This window comes from Phaseolus vulgaris, chromosome 10 (genome assembly GCF_051622355.1).
Source record: "Phaseolus vulgaris cultivar YP4 chromosome 10, ASM5162235v1, whole genome shotgun sequence".
Taxonomy (NCBI): domain Eukaryota; kingdom Viridiplantae; phylum Streptophyta; class Magnoliopsida; order Fabales; family Fabaceae; genus Phaseolus; species Phaseolus vulgaris.
In genome coordinates this window covers 42,467,584-42,490,860 of record NC_143507.1, presented here as the reverse complement: position 1 = coordinate 42,490,860, position 23,277 = coordinate 42,467,584, and the positions used below count along the sequence as shown (strand labels likewise).

General features: G+C 28.7%; 3 protein-coding genes across 4 annotated transcripts; 2 read left to right on the top strand and 1 right to left on the bottom strand.

The window, feature by feature from the left end:
* Positions 1–222: 222 nt before the first annotated feature.
* LOC137819384 (growth-regulating factor 1) lies at positions 223–3,691 on the bottom strand. Of its 2 annotated transcripts, XM_068623217.2 has the most exons (5): positions 2,428–3,691; positions 1,809–2,352; positions 1,179–1,656; positions 662–1,005; positions 223–548 (listed from the first exon to the last, which is right to left on the bottom strand). In XM_068623217.2, exons 2-5 carry the CDS (start codon positions 1,996–1,998, stop codon positions 541–543), a joined length of 1,020 nt encoding a protein of 339 aa, XP_068479318.1. In that variant the 5' UTR covers positions 1,999–2,352; positions 2,428–3,691; the 3' UTR covers positions 223–540. The 2 variants fall into 2 exon arrangements, with proteins under 2 accessions (XP_068479318.1, XP_090152931.1); XM_090296805.1 differs by having other exon boundaries at positions 1,809–3,482.
* Positions 3,692–17,155: 13,464 nt separating this feature from the next.
* On the top strand, positions 17,156–18,084 carry LOC137819186 (auxin-binding protein ABP19a). Its single transcript, XM_068622960.2, has one exon. The coding sequence runs from the start codon at positions 17,211–17,213 to the stop codon at positions 17,838–17,840; it is 630 nt and encodes a 209-aa protein (XP_068479061.1). The 5' UTR covers positions 17,156–17,210; the 3' UTR covers positions 17,841–18,084.
* A 4,143-nt stretch (positions 18,085–22,227) lies between these two features.
* On the top strand, positions 22,228–23,277 carry LOC137818778 (auxin-binding protein ABP19a). The gene has a single exon (XM_068622387.2). It carries the CDS (start codon positions 22,277–22,279, stop codon positions 22,901–22,903), a length of 627 nt encoding a protein of 208 aa, XP_068478488.2. The 5' UTR covers positions 22,228–22,276; the 3' UTR covers positions 22,904–23,277.

Below are 23,277 nucleotides of genomic sequence, written 5' to 3'. Positions count from 1 at the left end.
ATGGAAGTAATGATGAAAAGCTTGAAAGAGTGATATAAATCTGCAGTGTCTATACCCTAGTCCATTAGAAGAGTAAGAGAGAATTTGGTTGTTGTTGTTGGAAAGTGTCCTCCCTAATAATCCTAATAGTGGTGGTAATATATGCAAATATTGATTGCACATGTTCCCTACTACTGGGTCCATGCACATAACAAGGTTCAGAAGAAACACAAACATCAGAGCTTATTTGAATTGTCCTTGCTACCACCCATTATAAAGCAGACTGCAGAGCAACTTAATATGCTTTCCAGTCAAACAACATAGTGTGCAAATCTGAGACATGTTTTTTTTTTTAACTTTTCTTCAAGGGGAAGAAAGAAGCATATATAAATATCTACCAAAGCAAGACACAAATCCTAGTGTGGTCCCCCACTTAACACAATAACATCACACCTTTTGTAAAAGAAAATCACCCCAGCCACAAAAAACTGATCTTTATCAACGAGTCTCTCTCTCTCTCTTGGCCGTATCCACCAGCTCATAATAACAAAAGAAAAAACATCATTCATCTGCCAAGGATAAAGGAGACTACATAAGTACAAATAATTTTATAGGTAAGCATGAAGTGGAATATTAAAAGGGGTATGATTATGAGAGTAGGGAAGAGCATGATCATTGTTACCGGTTGGGATTCTGGAGTTGGAAGCAAGATCTAGCCAGGAATCTGTGTTCTTTGGTGGCCACTCCCCAAAGAAACGGTGAAGGGGTCTCTGGCTTGTTGTCTCAGCTTCTTTCTCTTTGATTGGCCTTGTTGATTTGAAGTCAGTCCCCAGAACAAAACAGTGTTGTTGCTCTTGCTGTCTTGGGTTGGTGGCATCATTGATGTTCTGAAAGTTGGAATTTGAATAGGACTTGTAGGAGCTCATTGATAGTTGCTGATACGAGTCAGTATAGCTCCTCGCTGATCCTGAAGCTTCTGGGAAGAAAGCTCTCTCATCCACATCTTCCCTTATTCCATGAACATGCCTGCTTGCAAGAACCAACAAGTAGATTGCATCATAATAATTAACAACAACAATAAATCTTATCCACCATACATGAGATCGGCTACATGAATCAATCCTCAAACATCACTGGACTCATTTAAAGACCAAAGTAACAAGATAAAAAGACCAAATAGTATTTCTTTAAAAACATACCTATAATCCTTCTCATCATGAGAATAAGACCCAGAGTCCATGAATAGCTGGTGGGTAGTGGCATCTTGAGGTGGAAAATCAGAATCTGGGGGTCTAGAGGAGGTTGATTGAGCGTAGAAGAAGGGATTGAGAGAAGGATTTTGGTAGGATTGGGAAAAGGCTTGGGAGTCACAGGACAAAGAAGAGGGCAAAGGGGAGAAAGGGAAAGAGGGTGAAGTTATGGTGGGGTTTGTCAAGGAAAGGTTTCTGGTATAAGATGGGATTGTTTGGGAGGTGTTTGTGGCGGTGCTTGTTGCTGAAGAAACTTCCACAGGCTTTCTTGAACGGTTTCTGCCTCTGTGCATGTGTCTTTCACAGTACTTGGAGTCTGGATATGCTTCCTTTGAGCATCTCCATTTCTTGCCATCTGTTCTTCTGCACCTTCCTGGCTCTGGGTCTACTTTTCTGCCAAATCCCATTTCAAAACATCCCCACCCAACTGCAGCCAGAGTTATGACAACAAACCAGGCTCTAAATTTTATTTGTCCCTCATAAAAAGTAGACATATAATAATAACCACTAGTGTATTTTTATAAAAAAATAAAGTTATCCATGGTCTTAAAACAATAGGAAAACTGCAAAAAGACTTACTTGGATGGTGTGGGAAGAGTCTTGAAGAAATTGAAGAGTCCAGACTTCTTTTAATAGAGTAGATGAGATCTGGGGGGATAGGTGTTCCTGTGACCATGTATTTGAAAACAAGAGCTTGTTGTTCAAGCTCTTGCCACTGAGTTGGTGTGAAAGGAGATCTATTTCTGGCACTTGCACTTGCACTCATCATTTTTAGACAAAAAGAAGGAAGAGTGTGAGTCTGTCTGAATAGTGGTGAAGTGAAGAAGAGGAAGATATAGGATTTGAAGGAATGAAGTAAAGAGAGTGAGTTTAATTTTATGTAGGTGGGGTGATAGTAATTTTTTTGATGGGAGGGGGGGTAGGGGTTGAAGGGTAGCAGATTCTTCTCCTGTGCATGGATAATACTAATGGCTCTGATAGTCTGATGATGCTTCTGGCTTTCTGCCACCTCCTCTCTATTTCTCTAATGTGCTGGATGGGTGAGTGAGTGAGTCTGCTCTTATAATGACTGCACCTCTGTTGCTTCTGTTTTTTTCTCTGCAGCTGCCTTTGTCTCTGACATCTTTACAGAAATCCATAAACAAATGTACAAAGGAAAGAAGAAAAATTAAATTCAAATGCATGTTAGTCCATGCACCTTTGGTTTTGCTGTCTCCACATCACTCATGGAAAATAGTGCCATCCATCCGATTATGTGAAGTGTAAGCTGCTGAGCAATAGTGGCTGTGCCTATATCAATCTCTTTTGTTTTTCAATCCGAGGGAGGAGGGCATGGCATGGTAACTTTTTGAATAAGAGAAAGTCTCGTACGTGTCATTTTTAATCTTTTTTGGCTTCTCCATGCGTGGCGTTATCTCATTGATAGATTTGGAGGCCAAGGCTATAGCTGAATCCTCCTTTTTTTGGCCACGGATTGATGCTTTCTCCTTTTTCACATTTTCTCCCACCACCATTCCTCCCATCTCCCTTTCATCCCTCCATTTTTGGTTACATTACAGTCAACTTCCCCTCCTTTAACTCTCCATTTCCCTCCATCTTTCCTACTTAATCATTTCTCCAACAATGTGTTTCCACAACAAACTCAAAACTCAAACTCAAAATCACATTTTCTCTTCAATAACAAAAATCTTAACTTAAAGTAAAACCAAACTAAACACACTCACAGAAACTGTTTAACAACTCACTCCCAACATTGTGGTAACTAGCATGTGAAAGATAGATGAGAAATCTTGAATCTGAAAGACCCTTTTGATTTTACTTTATTATAGTTTGTTGTGTGGTGTTAGTATTGGAAAAATACATAAGCTTTTGAAGTAGAGTGATGGTGGCTGGGACAGTGCAGGTAAAAGACTATCGGGTAGAAGGAGGTTCGAAGTTGTTTGGTTGCAATTGAAAGCACTTGTCTTTCTCTCTCTCTGGCTAGCGCGTTGGCAGGTAGGAGGTGTCAGGAAAGTGCACTCTGAGGTTAAAACTGTTCACACTCTGTTGCTCTGCCCCAAAACACATGCTCCCATCTCCTTTATTTTCACACACCTAACTGACCCTTTCATTCATTAACCCAAAAATTTCCTCAATTACATTTCCATTCAGCCCTCCTCTTTCCATTTTTGTGATTTCTGGGCTGTTTCCTCCCTGACTAGCTGCAGCCTTCAAAATATCACCTGGGATAGGAGCCTCTTTCCCTTTGACTGGAATCATATCAGACTCTACCACCCCATTTCAACCTCACTTCTCTCTCTCTCTCTTTTTCCCTTATCATCATCATCATCATCATCATCCACTATTATTATCATCCATCAACCAGTTCTGCACCTTCCCAACACAACTCTCATTGTTCATCATTATCTCTATAACTCCTTCCTCTTACCTCATATTTCAATCACAAATTCTATATCATATTCTCCTACTTCCTAACATTAGTCAATGTAATAATATACCATGTGTTCCTACTTGTTAGGTAAATGTGTTTTAGATATTCTTCTAATGGAGATCTTTTAGTGATACAAAATGGATGGAATTCTATAGAGATAAAAAAAGATTATAGGAATCAAAATCATATTTTAGATTTTAATGGGAAAGGTTAATTGTATTTAAATTTAAATAGTAAATCTTTTACCTATAAACATGTTTATATTTTGTTAGAAGTATTATGTGTTCAGTTTACAACCACAGTTGAAGTAGCAACATCAAATTTTTTATGATCATTTAATGTATCAGAGTTACATTATTGCATTTATTCACAAATTTTCCACAATTTTAGAGATGGCAACATCACCATAATTAATACACTGTAGGTCAATGATATATGAATAATTTTTTTTTTAATGAAAAGAAAGAAAAAAAAGTATATAAAGTTTTAGCATATCCTTTGGAGATCACGTCCTATCTAACCGCCATTTGAGGAAAGAAAAATTATCTTCCATTGTTTGACCTTATCTCCTAAGGTGTGATTTCCAGATTTAACAATGAGATGTGTCTGAAGCACAAGAGTTACATGTTTCACTCAAAATCAAACACATTTTGAAATTCCAATGTACAAAACCAACATATTCAAATCCATTTTCAATTAATCCACCCATGTGACATAAATTCTAATTCTACGTGGAAGCCTTTGAAGCATGTATCTAATAATTGCAAAAAAAATCTTTATCAATATGACCATAAAGAAAGGAAAAAGAATTTATACTTCAATAGGTTTCATAATTTCAATAATCAAATTTTCTTTTTAATCACCCAATCAGTTTTTCTTCAAGTATTTAATAAATTATAAAAATTTTAGTCTAATTTTTTTAAAATATTCATATTTCGTTTCTTTTATTAACATAGACATAGATGTACAGACAAATTTGTTCTATATTGTTCTATATTGTTCTATATTATTATTATTATTGGTATTAATTATTATCTTTTTTGTTATTTTATATAATAATGTGTATATTAATGCTAATATATTTTTAATATAAATTTATTTATTTATTATGTGATCTTATTTAAATTTGATATATTGTTTAAGAAATTTAAATTTAAGATGAAAGAGATTTGGAACCATTAGTTAGAGAGGAAAAAATGGAAAGAGAGAAGGTTTAGAAGTTATAAAAAAGACTGGAGCTTGAATAGGGAGAGAATAATTTGTTTGTGGTTATTTGAAAAATGGGATTGAGGAAAAAGAAAATTAGTTAAACGATGTGAAGTAAATTAATAAGAGAAAGAAAATATGTAACAAAAAGAAAATTTTATTTATATACAAGTATATTGACTATTTTAAATAATTTTATTTTTGGTTTCTATATTAGTTTCTGATAAATAGTTTCTAAATTGGTATCTAATTAGCTATCAAGGTTTTAAATACCAATTATTTAGATTCTAAATTTGGTAGAAAAAGTAACTAATTAGAAACAAATTTACAAACCATTTAACAATAATATAAACTAATTTAGAAATCAATTTTTTTTTTAGTTTTTAAAATGTTATCTAATTTAATCATTATAACAACTATTTCTTTTTGATATCTAAAATTGATTTCTATTTCATGATTTTCTCGAAAGTCATTGATAAAATATATAAGTACTATAAAATATATAAGTACTGATGTGGAATTCCCAATTTCAACATGTAAAGAGTATTAATAATTCTTTAAGAAAACATATAATAGATAAATTTGTAATTTTAGAGTTATTTTGTTTGCAAGAAAACTTACACTTCATTTGGTCTTACACTTCCATTTGGTCAATAATTCACTTATCTTCTTTTGCGATGTGATAGACTATCAAGCAATTTTAAATGGCTTCACATATCCTTTGTAATGTGTTTATTAATAAATAAATAAATAAAGAAGAAATTTTTCATTTATTTGATAAATAACTCCTTAATACTTAATCCACTTTAAATATTTACATTTGATAGAAATTAACAAATGATGTTTAATACTAGACATACATAATAATACATACTATCAAACAATTTAAAAAAAAAATCTTATAATGTAGAATTCTCAAATGCAACTTTAACTTGACATATGTACTATTTAAAACATTTTTCAAATAACTTCAGAAAACTACATTTCTTATATCAATTGCATTAACAACATGCAATATAAGGTTTCTTGAATACATCATCAACATCATTAACATCATTAAGGTTTCTTAATAAATATTATTTAAACTCAATTACTTTCGATTAAACACTAAGTATTATGTGATCACAACCAGTCTTAGTTAAACATAAAGTATATTTTAGAATGCATTCCCTCCTAGTTAAGACTGAATATTTTTTGATCACATCGCTAAAGTCATAAGTATTATTGAACACGACTACTTTTGGCTAAGCATGTGCATTGTTTGGACATAGCTCTTGACTAAAACACGTAAACAAAAGTTGGAATCTAAATGACCACAAGTTTTGCTCACTAAAAGATGATTAATGCCATGAGATTAATACAATATGATAAACACTTGTTTAGGTTGCTATGAAGGCAAACAATATTTTTGCTCGCACAGTAAGACTAAAGGATTGCTAAAAATAACAAGTTTTGAGAGCTTTTTATGTAAGTGTCACCATCAACCTTTTTTCCCACAAAGATATTTTATATATAAAGTTGAGAAGAAAAGAGTCATTGTGAGGTTATGCACTCCTCTTCTTTTTTATCTATTGTTTGTTCAAGCATGTAGACTCATTAAATGTTCTTTCCTCTTTTGAAATAAATCGTAGGTCTAACACTATTAATTGCATTCCGCAAGATTGTTATTCTACCTTTTAAGAAAAGATGTTTGCATGGAGCAAAATGTTCTTCAAGAGATCTTGACGTGGATACTTCATCACGGGATCCTTTTGTATAAAAACAAAGAGACTAACATTTTCTGCACAAATATAATAAGAATGTTTAAGTAGCATAGTGATACCTAACATGAAAGTTTTTTATAAAAAAAAGAAATATAATAATAATGTATTAGTCTTCGACATGTACTATGAAATGCTTAAGGCTTATCGTTAGGTAGACAAACTATATTTACCGTTTGTCCAAGCAAAAACTTATTAGATGATATCATTTGTCTAAACAAATGTTTATTAAACGAAACATACAACACTACAAGAAAATCATCAAATAGAAACTAATTTTTAAAGACCAAAATAATTAGTTGCAATAGTAACTAAATTAGAGACCATTTTAGAAACTAAAACAAAAATTGGTTTCTAAATTAGTTTCTATTAGTGTTAAATAGTTTCTAAATTGGTATCTAATTAGCAACCAAGGTTTTAACTACCAATTATTTAGTTTCTAAAATTTGCTCTCTAAAACCTTGGTTGCTAATTAGATATTAATTTAGAAACTATTTAACAGTGATAGAAACTAATTTAGAAACCAATTTTTGTTTTAGTTTCTAAAATGGTCTCTAATTTAGTTACTATTGCAACTAATTATTTTGGTCTCTAAAAATTGGTTTCTAAAAATTGGTTTCTATTTAATGATTTTCTTGTAGTGCAAACCAAACAAAAAGTTTTCATATGTTGAACCTTGTTGCTTATAAAATCATATTTTGTACTTTATTATTATGTATATAATTTAAAACCAAATTAAAGAATCTTTAAACTTTAATCTAACAATAAATATAATCAACTTCTTAATTCTTTTTAGCAAATAACCTCTCTTTTGGTCAATCATATTATCTTTTCCATCAAATTCTAACATTTACTTTGATAAAAAAAATTATCCTTAGAACATCAGATTACTCTCCATTATTCCTATTATCATCATGAATCAACATGTATGTAAAATATATCTACTAAATTGATTATATCTATTTATTCATAAATATATTGATTCATTCAATCTATCTTTAATGGAATTTTTGTACTAATAACAATTTATACCTAATTTCATTAAAAAAAATATTAACAGTTAAAACATAACGCATATCAAACTTATTAAAGGTAAAAGGAATTATGTTTATGTTGGACAATTTGCTATTGTTCTCATTCCACTATATTTACTCTTAAATTTCTATTTGGTATTTGTTATTAACTTTGGAAGTTTTCTACAACCACCACAAATCCTCTCATAGACAACCCAAATTAGGAACTTATTCCATTATCAAAACAATCATTGCAAGAAGAATAAAATATTGGTAGTTTGATTTGTGCTTGCTAGAAACTATAAAATTTTAGACGATTCTTTTTCATATATTGAAATATTTTTCTTTTATCCTTTGTTATGTAATAAATAATAACAGGCCTATTTTCTAGTTCTTTTTAGTCACATAATCACTTAACAAATTATTTACTAATTTATATTAGTTGCTCCTTCTATAACAAGATACAAACTAATTAACCCTTTTGTTTTCAGCACAATCACACGTAAATAATATTATCATTCTCACTGTCACTAATTAATAATAACAATAACAACACTAAAAAAATATGTTAAATTATAAAATGTCAACAACAATTCTAAACATGAAAAATTTCATCATATACATTAAATAACTTTGATTTTTGTTTGAGATCTCCATCTACTATAGAACATTTAATAATATATAAATGAGTGCAAATTTCACATTATGAGTCGATTTTATAAGGTTCAGTTAAGCTTAAAGTTATTTCTTTAATATGATATTAAAATCATTTAAAGTCTATCTTAACAAGAGTTTGTTGAACTTATCAGACTATTCGTTATCGGATCACTATTGAACAACTCATAACTATATAATCTGATACACAAATTAGCCAACCTCAACTTAAGAACCTTAACTAAGTTAAGGAGGATGTGTTAAAGATTTTCCAATGAATTAGCCGGTTTTATAAAATTGTATTAGACTTAAAGTTTATTTTAATTAAGTTTCAAATTCAATCAATTAGGTGTGTAGAAATGCTGGAATCAAATTGGAATAAAGAATAGAAGAATTTATCTGAGTAATTGACATAAGCAGAGATGAGAAAGGTATAATAAGTGAAATCCAAAACAAAGAACACAAAGAAGATAATATGAAGAATCACAAAACACAATGCAGAGAGCCCAACACCTAATGACGACAAGAACAACAATTATTGATGAGAAGAAGAAGGAGCAGAGAAAGAAAAACAGAAGCATCTTATTATTATTATTTTACCCTCACCTAGATAATAAGCAAGCAGAGGCAAAAAAGTATTACTATGCATTGAAGTATTTAAGTTTGATTCAGCAATAATTTTGTGAATAAATATGTACTGGTTACATGTTTTGTTTTTTGTTGGGCATCCTTAGCCACAATAAGATTTTAGAGACAGATTTCATATAAGACTCCAAAAAAAGTGACCCACTCATGCATAGATCTTACCATCATCACAGGCCTCAGAAGAGGAAAATGTCTCCTCTTCTCAACACAACTTTTCTTCCCCACAACCATTTTCTCACTACAATGCTATATTCCTCTTTTCTTTAGCTACCCTTTTCAACCTTATTCTGCACTCAATTTAAATACAAACACATCTTTGTAAAAATATCAACACTTTTTTCCCACCCTCAAACACTTTAAAACATCTTAATTTTAACTTTTTAAGTATATAGTCTAAGAATTTTATACGTATTTCGAATGTCAAATACATAAAAGTGTTAACCTACCCTCTTAAAAAAAAATTTCCTTAATAAAAGAAGTTTGAATTATGAGAATTTTCTCTTCTTACATTTCTCTAGAATTGGTTCTATCTTTTTTCTTCTCATTGTTCTCATTATTAAAAAAAAGTACCAGACTAATATTAAAGTTAAATCAGATCAATAATATAGTAATCTATACAAATAGAAAAAGTAAAAAAAAAAAATACATGTACCTAGGTAGCAGCTAATGTGACTACATGTAGGATTGGTAAAAGATATTTGAAATAAACCAATTTGATATTAAGATGTATAAAAAGTTAAATTATTTAAAAATAATTGTATTAAATTGTTATCTTAGTTTAACTTTTAAAAATTGAATTTCTTTTGAATAAAATTGATTGAACTAGATAAGAGTATAATTTATGAAATTTTATAAAATATATTTTAAAATAGGATGTTAATTAGTAATAATTTAAATAATTCAAAAATAATTTAAAGTAATTTAGTTTGATTTTTTTAATTCAAATCATGTTAAACTAATTTATTTAAACTGTTATATAATTAAATTCAGTTAAAATCATTTAAAATATTATATAATTTATTTTAATATTTTTTAATTCATTTATTTGGGTATATGGAGAAGTTTAACTTGATATAATATAAATATTTCGTTTAGTAGAAAGAAAATAAGTCAAAAAGGAGAAAATGAAATAAATAAATAAAAATTATTATATTTATTATTAATATTGTTTTTTATTATTATCATACTAAAATGAAAAAAAAGACGCATAATTAATTATAATAATTACATAATAGATTATGGAGGTAAAACAATTTTCAATCACATATTCAATCATTTATTCAATTATGTTATGATATTTTGTAAGCCTATTTTACATAAATTTTTTTTTATAATTTCATATAGGGTGATAGATGAATCCATCTCGTGAATGTTGAAATTGTGTCAATTTTATGGGAAATCTTTGCAATAACTAAATACATAAATGAGTATGGATAGTAGTTATTTTCTTTTAATTTGGGTATGAAAACAATTATGAGTACTTATATACCTGCCTCGTTCCTATCTTCATATTCTCTGTTGTTATATTTGTTTCTGTTTTAAATTATTAAAATAATTTGTATTTGTATTTTTTTTAATAATAATATTTTTTTCATACGATGATTGTTGTTATTTGATGTGTTAACCTAATTGAGATGTTAAGTCATAAAAAAATTTATAAAAAAAATACTAAAATAATTTTAATTTATGTAACTTTAAAAATTTATATTAACTTTTTTTATTTTTACTTTTAATTTTTTTAACTTGTTTCTTAATCATACATTTGGTTTTTTTATTCTTTCTTATACTTATTTAATTTTTATTTAATATTTTAATTTAATTATTTCTTAATATTTAACATTTGTAACAATATTTGATAATATCATATTTTTTAGTGAGATTTTTATTTTAAATAAAATTTATTTAATTAATATTTAGAATAATATGTTACGACTATATTGGTTACTAGAAAAAAATTATATAGAAATAAACTTAATCAAACTCACATCTGTACCATAGGTTTCATTTCCAGGAAAGTTGATTTAATGAGTTCCGTGATTTTGTTTGTATTACTTTTCCTAAATCAAAGCAAATGACAAATTTAATTTATAAGAATAAATTAATTTATTATATCAATTAAATTATTTATAATTATTTAATTATTTTTTATATAAATAATTACATTTATATTTTTTTTTCACTTTCTATCATTTTCACCCACCCATGATCTGAACACAAGATATTAAGCCTAACCTATTGACAGAGACTATGAGGGTGGTGGTATAAACTGCACCTGATTCAATTCTGAGTTTCACCTAAACTGAGTCAGTGGAGTAAAAGGTACATTAGAATTTATAATTCACAAAATATGGTTATATTTTAAGATGAGATGTGAAGTGAAAGTAAAGTAGAACCTACGTATAACACACAATAAAACACACAGATATTAATATGATACGGAGAATGATGCATATATATATATAACTTCTAAAAGTAAACATGATATTGATATGATACGGAAATGATACAGAGATATATATAATTTTTAAAATATAAGATATATGGACACAAATTTATATATTATATAATTATGAACTATATAAATTGACAATAAATATTTATGTTTACGTTTTTTTTAGCAGAAAAATGTTTTTCATGACTAATTTGAAAAGATTTGTTTCTTATTTTTATAATCATAAAAGAAATTATACAATAAATTTAGATTTTTTAAAAATTAACGTATTTTTTTTTTAAAAATCTAATAAATATTTTTTTAATTAGATAAGTGTCCTATAAGTATCATATGAGTGTTGTATCCGATATGTGTATTCAACACGGACAAGTTATTTAAAAGAAGTGATAACGTGGAACACAAATAGAAATATAAGAAAGTAATGTGATAAAATAATTAAGTTAAAGTAAATAAAAAATTACTCAGACTGACATTGCAGAACCCAGTCCAGAACAGAAAAAATAATATCTTCCATAGATATTTGCAGAAGTTGATTTTAACACAATGATAGTACTATTTACTTTAATTTTAGTTAATATTATACTTGTTTAGTTTAATTATTTAATCTTCATACCATGTTAATCTTTTTAGTCCGTATATTTGAAATCTCTAACTTTTTAGTTTTTGTATGAGTTTTCTTTTTATATATATAAAATATATTCTTATTGGGTTCTGAAAATATAAAATAGAGTCATAAGGACTAAAATGCAAAACAAATAAAATAGGTATTCATGTTAGAACATAGACTTTTTTAAGATATAGGAACTAATAAAATTAAAATTTAATATAATTACCCTGAAATTCAACTTAGAAGTGATTTATAATAAATGTTGATTTTGCATACAAATTTATTATTTGATGTTAAAGTTATATGGTATATTATTATTTTACGAGACTAGTAATTTTCTTTCATTTGTTCTTATATAATTTTATTTTTTTTAACATGCAAAATGTTTTCTGGCTTCCTTATCAAGTTAGTAAAGTTTATTGACGGTGTAATAAATATATAATAAATGAATAATATATACATCACACATCTCAACCTATTTATAATATAATATTTTAATGAATTGTTTTACTTATACATATCTAGATTAATAATTCAATAACCTTAATCCCTTAAAGTATTTAGTGTCTTATTAAATGATTAATCACATAATTTTGTTTATGCTATTAATTCAAGATGGATCGAGATCAATACTTCTCTTCAACTTGTTCTCATGTCTTTATTTAAATAAGTGGAAATGTTTTTTTTTCTTGCTTTCTTGATCAAAAGAAAGTTGAATGTCTACAAATAAACTTTGACACTTAATTCAACAAAATATATTAATGATATAATAAGTATACAAATTATAATAAATAAATAATTCATATTTCACCACAAATATCAATCTATTTATGATATTTTAATGAAGTTTTTACCTAAACACACTTAAATTAACTAGATTCAATAATTTTAATACCTGTTTGTTAATTAGTACCTTATTAAGGGATTAACAAGATAATATTCCTTATGTCATTAATCATAATTTTAACATCGAATATTTTTTTTTATCGGCAATAAAAAATAATAAATATGAACCATTTTAGAGGTGATCCAATCCTTATACATGAAACTCAACCTTTAACCTCCTCCTTTTATCTAAATTCGGGAAAAATCACCTAAGACTTTCACTCATACACCTAAAAAGGTACATAATGAGATCATCTCAATACAAACCAAAAGATCAAGACACCAATTAGAGAAGAAAGAATGCGTAGAATGTGACTTGGAAGTAACTCAAGACCAAGTCTTAAGTTGAACCAAAGCAAACACTTCCAATATATCTATTACACCCTTTAAAAATTACATTGTTTCTATGCTTTCAAATCTCATTGACAACTGCAATCTAAATCACTGTCCAAACCTCATTTACCGAAAGAGGCACATTACACAACTATCAAATAGTATATGTTATAACACAAAATTCTAATATATTAGATATTTTTTTTCAAATTGAATCCTACTTTTTGTATAAACATAATTGCAATTACGTCATGTACATGGAGAATAAACGAAAGAGTTGTTAAGGGAAAATATATTAAAATATAAAGAAAATTACTTAAATTCAATATTTATTACATCCTAGTCTAGTGAATGGGATATTGGCTAATTAAAGACATTTGGATCAGAAAAAAATAGTAAGAAATTGTGAAGGATGAGGATGAACGTCCCTCCCAAACATTCGACGTTCATAGTATGTAACCTATCTATTTTTCACTGATGCAATCTTCTCCTTAACCAAATCTTCATTTCTTTTAGTTCATAAAGTGAACGCTAACGATAAGATGTGTAACCAATCTATTTTTTTATTGATACAAAAAAAGTGCCCTCCTTAAATATCCATTTTTTTTAGTTTATAAAGTGAAGATTCATTTAATGATAAGATATTTTACTGAAGCCTGTTTGATTCCAGGGATAGATTTTTCCAAAGACATAGAAAATGCAAAAACTAAGGAGTAAAAAAATATTAAAATTTAGAAAACAAGAAAAAAACCTTGATTTTTATTTCTTAATTGGTTGGTCTTTACTTCTTTACATGCCACTTACTAAGGGACATTCATAGTATATAATATATAAGTGGGTGTAAATCTCACTTTTTGAATTAATTTTGTAAGGTTATATTAGACTTAAAGTCTACTTCCTAATATAGTATCAAAGTCATTTACAGTCTATCATAGCGAGAATTTGTTGGACTTATCATGCTGCTATCAAATCATCCATAAATATATAGTCTCACGCATGAGTTGAAAGGTTCCAGTGTGAAGGTGTGTTGGTGATCCATATCGACTAGAGATAAGGATGTCCCATAAGATATAAGTGTGCAAACTTGATATTCTAAATCGATTTTCAAAGGTTGAGTTAGACTTAAACTACACTTCCTACTATTTAACTCTTTAAAAGAAATTCACCAATTAAACTCAATGTAAATGGATTATTGGAAACTAACTTGCTTTATATTTCCTTTCCTATGTAATTGACAAGTTTTATAATATTCTTAGTGTACCTGTCGTACCCGGATGACTGGAGGCATGAATTAATAATACAACATGATAAATACGTGGCAAGAAAGCAGTTACAACTAACATTGAATGAGTCAAAGACACACTTCGAAAGACACTCCCGTGATATCAGGAAGCCACTACACACGACCTGGAGACCACTGCACACGTCTTAATGAACTGATTATCTGGCCTGCACGGAAAGAGGTCCAAGTCAACCTATAAATAAGACTTCTAAGGAGGGAAAAGATACGTTTTCATATCCTGAGAGAACAAAACAAAAACACTAGCACTAACTTGAGCGTCAGAGTGCAATCCCTGGTACCCACCGACCGACGGAGCACACGTGTAAGAGAGGAAGAGAGCACATGTGTAATCACAGACAGGTACACTAGCACTTAGTAACTTCAATTTTTTTTCATAATCTAAATCTTGCATGATCACCTTCTTTTTCCTTTTTTTTCTTTCCTATCCATTCTTTTTTTCATCTAAAGTATATACACATAGATTTCTATGTTCTAAATTTCATGCAACCCTTTCTTGCAACTCATCTAATAATTCTCCATCCATATAAGTATTTTATAATTTTTCAAAATTAATTATCATTTATTTCTTAATTACAATTTTATTTCAATATTATTCTAAGTAAATATCCATATTAATCTAGATTCTTTCATTATTATAACTATAAATCAATTAAGTTGAAAAAAATTATTGTTCAATAATTATTGGTGCATACGTTATTCTTCAGTATGATATCGTGGTATAAGTCTTTATTTAGTTTTATCTCAAAATAAAATCTTTCTGCCCAAGTTATAGCATTTTGCAAATCTGTCAAAGTGCTGTAAGTGTTTGACACCATAATTTTAAATATCAATTTGCATTTGTTTGCAATTTTTTAAAATATATAATAAAACTGAACAAAATTGCAAAGTTTAAGACCTTGATGCTACAAACATTATGCTAGTTCCATGCATGTATTAAGCCAAGACTGACAAAAAGGACCAATCATTCCATAGTCATGTAGTAGTAGTATTTTTTTTTTCTGTCAGTGTAGTTTTTGTTTACATAAGAAGTTAACATTTTGTGTATATTTTTTTGAAGTAACAAGGAACATTGTATCAGAGTAACTTGTTTGCAGTTTCACTCTCGTCCAATTTTCACCAGAGGTTTTGTACTTTTATATATGTGTTAGAGTGAAATACCTTACTATTCTTTCCTTTTCGGTTTTCCAATTGAAAAGAATTTGAGGGACAGCAACGAAACTGTTAGAAATAGTGTAACTGCAGAATCTAATGGAAGACAAATACTATACGCTTCAGTGTGATGCAGATCCATCATTCATCTTGCATGGTTAGATTTATGGCCTAGTCGTTGTCCAATAAAATCCAAAGGAATCCAGGGAAGAAGATCTTGTTCACAGTGGCAGGTTCGAGTGAATAGTGAAAAGGAAACTTCAGTAAACATGAATCTCAGATTCTGCTTTCCATGTATCAGAAACAAGATCTTGATCTTGCAGTCATTTGTTCACTTCTACCATGTCTTCAACAAACCCTGCACACATAAATATTAATAACAGTTTTTGGTTTTGTATTAACAGTTCAAAGTAAATAAATAAAAACTTAAGATACCAACCAACCATTGAGCATTTTAAACCCTTAATCATGTTTAATTTAGATCCCTCATTCTCTTAATATTATTAACACTCTCCACTGTTACTTTACAGTTAAGAAAGAATTAAAAAAATGAACTTAAACTTAATTACAAGCTAAAATTAACTTTTACATAAATTTTAAATAACTTTTGACTTTGATCTTCTTAAAGATATTTATGTAAAAGTTTCTCAAGAAAAATCTTATATATTAATGCCAAAAGCTAACATCACAAAGGACAATAAGACAATGTAAACTTTCTTTGTGCACTTTAGTTAGGCCATAGTTTTCTATATCTGCCAAATGATTCTGATAAGAAATCTTAGCAGGAAAGGGCTTTCTCTTTTCCACACATTTACTTGGTTCCTATTGAAAGAACAGCAAAGCTTTTAGCTGTCAAATGTCTGTATTCATGGCCTTCCTATCCTTCCCACATGACGTTGGACCACATTCTAACTAGTTTTTTTCCTCCATCTGATGTAGTATTTTGCATCAACACACTCAAAATATCTTCGGATTCTCCAAAATTGGGAAAAACAAGATAATTTACCTGCTTGACATGACAAATTTGGTGGGCGTAATTTCCACATGATGTGGATTGATTGATGTCTGATAATTAATTACCAGCAAAGCAAGACTTGCATAGTAGTCATTGAAGCTTTACTTTTCAGGATGACAGGAAGCTTCGTTAATTAGCATTATCCAACATAAATAAAACTTCATGAACTTTTTCTTAAAAAAAGTTTTGGAATTTTTTAGTATTCACTGTTTCCTATCTGATTAGCCTCACAACATTAGAGTAAAAAAAGCCAATAATTAATAAGGGCCATCTTACAAAAAAGGTTTAATTATTATGAAAAGAGCTTTTCATTTTCTCTGTCTGATGCCACAAGGGGGGACCTCTTCAGCTGGAATGTTCTAAAGAATCCATAAAGTGTAACTCTGGCTCTAATTTTGCATTTGTCATTATTAGTTGCATGGTATATGTTCTGCCTCCAACTTGCAAGAAACTTTGTATATATATAGCACCATCTTAGAGCCTACAATTCTCACACTCCCATTCACAGTTTCACACTACCAAGTTAAGATGTTTCTCCAAATTGTCTTCCTCCTTTCCTTTCTCTTATCCACTTCCCATGCTACTGTTCAAGACTTCTGTGTGGCAGACCTCAAAAGTGCAGATGGCCCTGCAGGCTTTCCCTGCGTGCCACCTGCCAAAGTTACTTCAGATGACTTTGTGTTTGCTGGCTTATCTGAAGCTGCAAATGTCACAAACATAATCAATGCTGCTGTGTCCCCTGCATTTGTTGGTCAATTTCCAGGTGTTAATGGTCTTGATCTCTCTGCAGCAAGGTTAGACCTTGGTCCTGCAGGAGTTATACCACTGCACACTCATCCTGGTGCCAATGAACTTCTAATAGTGAACCAGGGTCACATCCTCGCTGGATTCATATCATCAAGTAACGTTGTTTATCAGAAGGTACTCAAAAGGGGAGAGCTTATGGTCTTCCCACAAGGATTGTTGCACTTTCAAATAGCAGCTCACAAGAGGAAGGCCATTGCTTTTGCTGTTTTCAGCAGTGCAAACCCTGGCCTCCAAATCCTTGACTTTGCACTCTTTGCCAGCAACTTCTCCACACCTTTGATCGCACAGACTACTTTCCTTGACCCTGACCTAGTCAAGAAGCTTAAGAGTGTCCTTGGGGGCAGTGGCTAAGCTAGGGCAGTCTCATGGTTATGGTTTATGCATTGTTTATTATTTTGCTTAATTCATTCCTTGTGTTGTTTCAATTCCTTATACTTTTGCAGACTGTAATTGACTTTGTTTTTCCATTTCTGCTCCAAAGCTGAATGTGTTGAGACTTGAGCATGCTGTGTTTAGAAGATTACATTTGTCTTGTAAGGATTACATTGTTACATTTCATTTGATGTGAATGCAATTTTCTTACCCTAAAAGTACATATCTATGGAGTGTATACTATATGGATGATAAAGATATAATATAGTTGATATTGTAAATTGAGATAAAATAAATAATTTCTCTTTTATATTATTGAACAATGTTTAAGGGATCTTCCAATTTGTTACACCAAATATGATGAAACTATGTAATAAAACTAAGTAATAGTATATAAAATATTCCAAAAAACCCTACGGAAGTTGGTTTGGTGGTAAAAGTAAAAGAAAGAATTATGCATGTTATAAATTTGAATATCTGTCAACAAAAAGCAAATATTTGTTAATATAAAAATATTTAAAGAAATTAAACTTAAAAGAATTGAAGAAAACTAGGAAACTAAATAGAATTAGCATTTCTCCACTACAAGAAAATTATAAAATAGAAACCAGTTTTAGGAATAAAAAATAATTAGTTGTTATAATGACTAAATTAGATATTATTTTAGAGACTAAAAAAATTTTTGGTTTCTAAATTAGTTTCTATTATTGTTAAATGATTTCTAAATTGGTATCTAATTAGAAATCAAGGTTTTTCTACCAAATCCAAAATATATTTTAGTCTATAAAATAATCTATAATTTAATCACTATAACAATTAATTATTTTTTATTTATAGAATTAGTTTTTATTTCATGATTTTCTGTAGTGCTCTAAAGTTAACATTATCATGTCCAATGTAAAATATTTAAATTTTAACATAAACTTCTTTTAAAAAATGTATGAATGCCATTGTTTATCTTCTTGGAGAAGTGATAATGGTTATGGACCATTGTAGCTTGGAATGCGACTGAAGATAAAGGTATCACATGCGAAATTGGAATTCTATAAAAAGCTAGGCTGCAAACTACTCATTTTGCTGATTTCTTTTTTTCAAAGATTAAAATAATGTATTTAGAATTATAAATGTAAATCTTCAAAATTAAATCATTCTTTTGTAAAACTACTTTTTGGTTTTACTAAATTCATTTCAAGTTATTGTTTTAAAATATTGTAGACAAAGTCAAATTTGCTTCAAAATCAAATTTTTAAAAACGCTTTTCCTTTGAGACTAATTAACTTTTAAACTAAAATTTATTTTTCAACTAGTTTTAAAATTATTTTAAAAAATAAAAGTTGTAAAAAATCGCTTTAAAAAATGGTTTTAGTTGAGGAGAAAATAAACCCATTTTTTTTTCCATATTTCTCTAGTGACATATTATTTTTTATAAAAACTTTCATGGCATGATTTTAGTCATATATTCAAAACAATTGTTGGTTTTGTTTTACTTTATAAGGATAAAATTACAGGCAAGTGTTTTATTTTTGCAATAAAATAATACAATTGTAAAATAGATAGGAAGAACGAGACAGATAAATGTGATATAAAATACATTATATGATAAAAATAAAAAATATATAAAAAGTGATAAAAAGATAATTTTTACATTAATATAATTCTATAATTTTGCTATTAAGAGAGATACATACAATTTATACGAATATGGTAAAATTAAGGATTTCATAAAATATCTAAATTAAAAGCATAAAAAATTTCATTATTAGTGTATTGAATTTGCATTAAATATATTAAGTATATAATATTTTTTTGGTACAATATTAAGTATAGATTTTGAAGTATTGAAAACCGGGCCTAGTTGATGTGGATTTTGAATGCCACTTAATGGGTTTGATGTTTTGAACAAAGTTTGGGCTGGGCTACAGAATTCAGACCCAATTTATTTACTTCAGTGTATTTTATCTAGAAAGAAAAAAGTACGCATTAATTTTTATAGAGTGCAATTCATGGACAAAAAAAAGTTAGATGCACAATTTTTTATTTTTTTTTCATTTCCTTACCAAAATAAACAAACCGTTTTCCTTACTTTACACGGTCGAAGATAGTAGACAACAAATTTTTTTAAAAAATCACTTATTCAAAATAATAATAATTTTTTTTTTTTGTATTATTAGTATTTTAATTTTTTATAACGATAATTCATGAATCATGATCCCAATGTGAACCATTTCTGCTTCTTTAAGCCACTTTTTGGGGACTTTGGCTAGCACATATAATACTTCAAATGAAAACTACTGGAGAAATTTTTGTATATGTAAAAGTTAATGAAAAAACCATATTTGAGAAGCACCACATTTTTTTATTCTTGTTTATAACATACACTCTCAGTAAATAAACAAAAAGAAAATCACAACTATGGCACATGCATACCACGCCACTTATTATACAGGGAAAATCCACAATTAATTATTGCTTGTTACAAAACCACTGTATTTCGATTTCGTTCAAAATCTATAGAACATTCCCTCAATTGTGATGATTTAAAATTATATATATAATTTTTTAATTATCATCTAAGCTACAAACTTCTATTAAGTTTAATAATAAATACTTTATAAATTATTATTATTTTTAATAATAATAATATGGTGTTAGAGGAGTCAAATTCTGATTCATACTAGACATAAGCATTATACATAATTATATTATGATTATAATAATAACAATAATTATTATTATGATTATTATTTCTTATTATAACTACTATGTTAATATTATTATTATTATTAATGTTAATAATAATAATATTAATATGAATAATATTAATTTTAATAATATTATTATTAATAAAAATGGTAATAGTATTAATAATAATATTAATAACATTAATAGTAATATTTATAATAATAGTAATATTAATAATTATATTAATATTAATAATAATATTATTATTTCTTATTAATCTATGACTAATAATTCATATATATATATATATTATTAAATTTATTGATTAATACATATTTGTAAATAATAATCTCTATATAGATAAATTTAAAAAATTTATAATATTTCTTTTGTTTCTTATTTTCTCATAAAAAAAAAAATTGCAACTCTTATAATATTTTTCATATATTTTGAATCAATGTTCAAATTTTGCATATATGTTATAAATTCAAATTAAATTGCGATAATTATAACTGATATTACTTTGAATAATGTAAAACATCACGTTAAACTTGATAGCAACCAATTTTATTTTAAAAAATTACAATATTGTTGTTTATAAACCTCAATTTATGTGAACATAACCGTGCCTTTCCAATGAACCGTGCCTCAAAACACTCTAAAGAAGCACCATAAACTCTTACAAAACGAACACAAATCACTACAAACCTCGTACAATTCTTACAAACTACTTAAGAGGAACACATATAACTGTTGAAACAGTAACTCCAATCGCGTAGAGGGAGAATAGCCAAAACCTAATTCTTAATAAAAATTAATGAGAACATTTTTAGAGTGGCATGGAAAAGAAAAAGGTTAGACGCAATTCATGAAAAAGGTTAGATGTATAATTCATTTTTTTTCATTTACTTATTACCAAAATAAACAAACCGTTCCTTACTTTCTACTGTGGAGAATAGTAGACAAAAAATATTAAAAAGTCACTTATTAAAAATAAAATAAAAAAACGAATAATTTGTCCTATTGGGCAAATCAGTACTTTTTTTAATAACAGTTCATGTTATTGTCTAATATTAGTCGTACATGAATCACTATTTTAATTTTTTATAATGATAATTCATGACCCCAATGGCAACCATTCCTGCTTCTTTAAGCCACTTTTTGGGGGGCTTTGGATCTAGCACATATAATTCTTGAAATGAAAAATACTGAAGTATTTTTTCTGTATGTAAAAAGTTATTGAAAAATACATATTTGAAATTATTAGAAAACCACCACGTTTTTTATTCTTGTTTTTATAACATACAGTCTCATTAAATAAACAAAAAGAAAATCACAACTATTGCACATGCCAAAATGGAGAGTATTATGTAGGGAAAATCTACAATTAATTATTGCTTGTTACAAAAGCACTGTATTTGATTTCGTTGCAAAATCTATAAAAAAAAATCCCTCAATTAAAACTTGTAGTATTTTTCTCAAGAAGATTTACCACTTTTATGATATTTTTTATATTCTTTCAGTCATTGTTTAACATTTTCCATATATATATATATATATATATATATCATGAATTTAAACTTGTTTTTGACTTAAGTTATTGTCATGTGGAACTGTGTTACTACATGTTCATCTCTTAGTTTAGTCTCCAACTTGTAAAAATTACCCTATAAATGATTAGTTAATCTCATACCACCTTCACACCAAATCCATTCATTCATCTAAATTCTAAGATGAAGATGATTTACACTCTTTTCCTTTTGGCTCTTCTCTCATCCATTTCCCATGCTTTTGTCAATGATTTCTGCGTAGCAAATCTAAATGGTCCAGATGGCCCTTCAGGGTACGAGTGCAAGGCACCTAACACAGTGACAGTGGATGACTTTGTGTTCTCTGGTTTTGTAGCTGGAAACACCTCAGGCATTTTCAATGCTGCAATAACCCCCGCATTTGTCTCTCAACTTCCAGGTGTGAATGGTCTTGGTTTATCTGTAGCACGATTAGACCTAGCCAAAGGTGGATTTGTTCCATTGCACTCACATACTGCTTCAAGTGAAATACTGATAATGGTGAAGGGTGAAATCACTGCTGGCTTTATCACACCTGCTGCAGCTTATCAAAAGACACTGAAACCAGGAGATATCATGGTTTTCCCACAAGGACTCTTGCATTTCCAAGTGAATTCTGGGAAGGGAAAAGCCACTGCTTATCTTGCTTTCAGTAATCCAAGCCCAGGAGCACAACTACTTGACCTTCTTTTATTCGGCAACAACTTGCCTTCTCAGTTGATTGCCCAAACTACCTTACTTGATTATGCACAAGTGAAGAAGCTCAAGGCTCGTTTTGGTGGCAGAGGATAGGATTGCTCATGAACTCATCATTTTCCTATATATGTTTGTTTCTAATCACAGTCAATAATAATGTTGTGCATGCATTTCATTGTATTTGCATTTTGATGTTTGAAGATTTCATAAAAGAGGGAGTGTGCTCGAAAGTAGAGTAATTAAGAATAGTAGTAGGTTGAGATCTACGTAAACTTGATTAGTTTACTTGTTTATCTCTTTCATGGAACATGTTACTTGTTTATCTCTTTAGTGTTACTTGTTTATGTTATTCATGGAATAGTGTTACTTGTGTTATTCAAGAATGATGTGGTAATATCACTTGTACCAAGATGTGTCTTGTGAAGGTGATTTGCAACTAAACCAAATAAAGGGAAGAAGTCTAAATTTAA

Bases quoted from the DNA above. Each gene is read 5' to 3' on its own strand.
- LOC137818778 (XM_068622387.2), top strand. From the start codon at position 22,277: ATGAAGATGATTTACACTCTTTTCCTTTTGGCTCTTCTCTCATCCATT.
- LOC137819384 (XM_068623217.2), bottom strand. From the start codon at position 1,998: ATGATGAGTGCAAGTGCAAGTGCCAGAAATAGATCTCCTTTCACACCA. The intron at 1,657-1,808 runs GTAAGTCTTTTT...CTCTGGCTGCAG, and splicing joins ACTCTTCCCACACCATCCAA to TTGGGTGGGGATGTTTTGAA. The intron at 1,006-1,178 runs GTATGTTTTTAA...TCTTGCAAGCAG, and splicing joins CATGATGAGAAGGATTATAG to GCATGTTCATGGAATAAGGG.
- LOC137819186 (XM_068622960.2), top strand. From the start codon at position 17,211: ATGTTTCTCCAAATTGTCTTCCTCCTTTCCTTTCTCTTATCCACTTCC.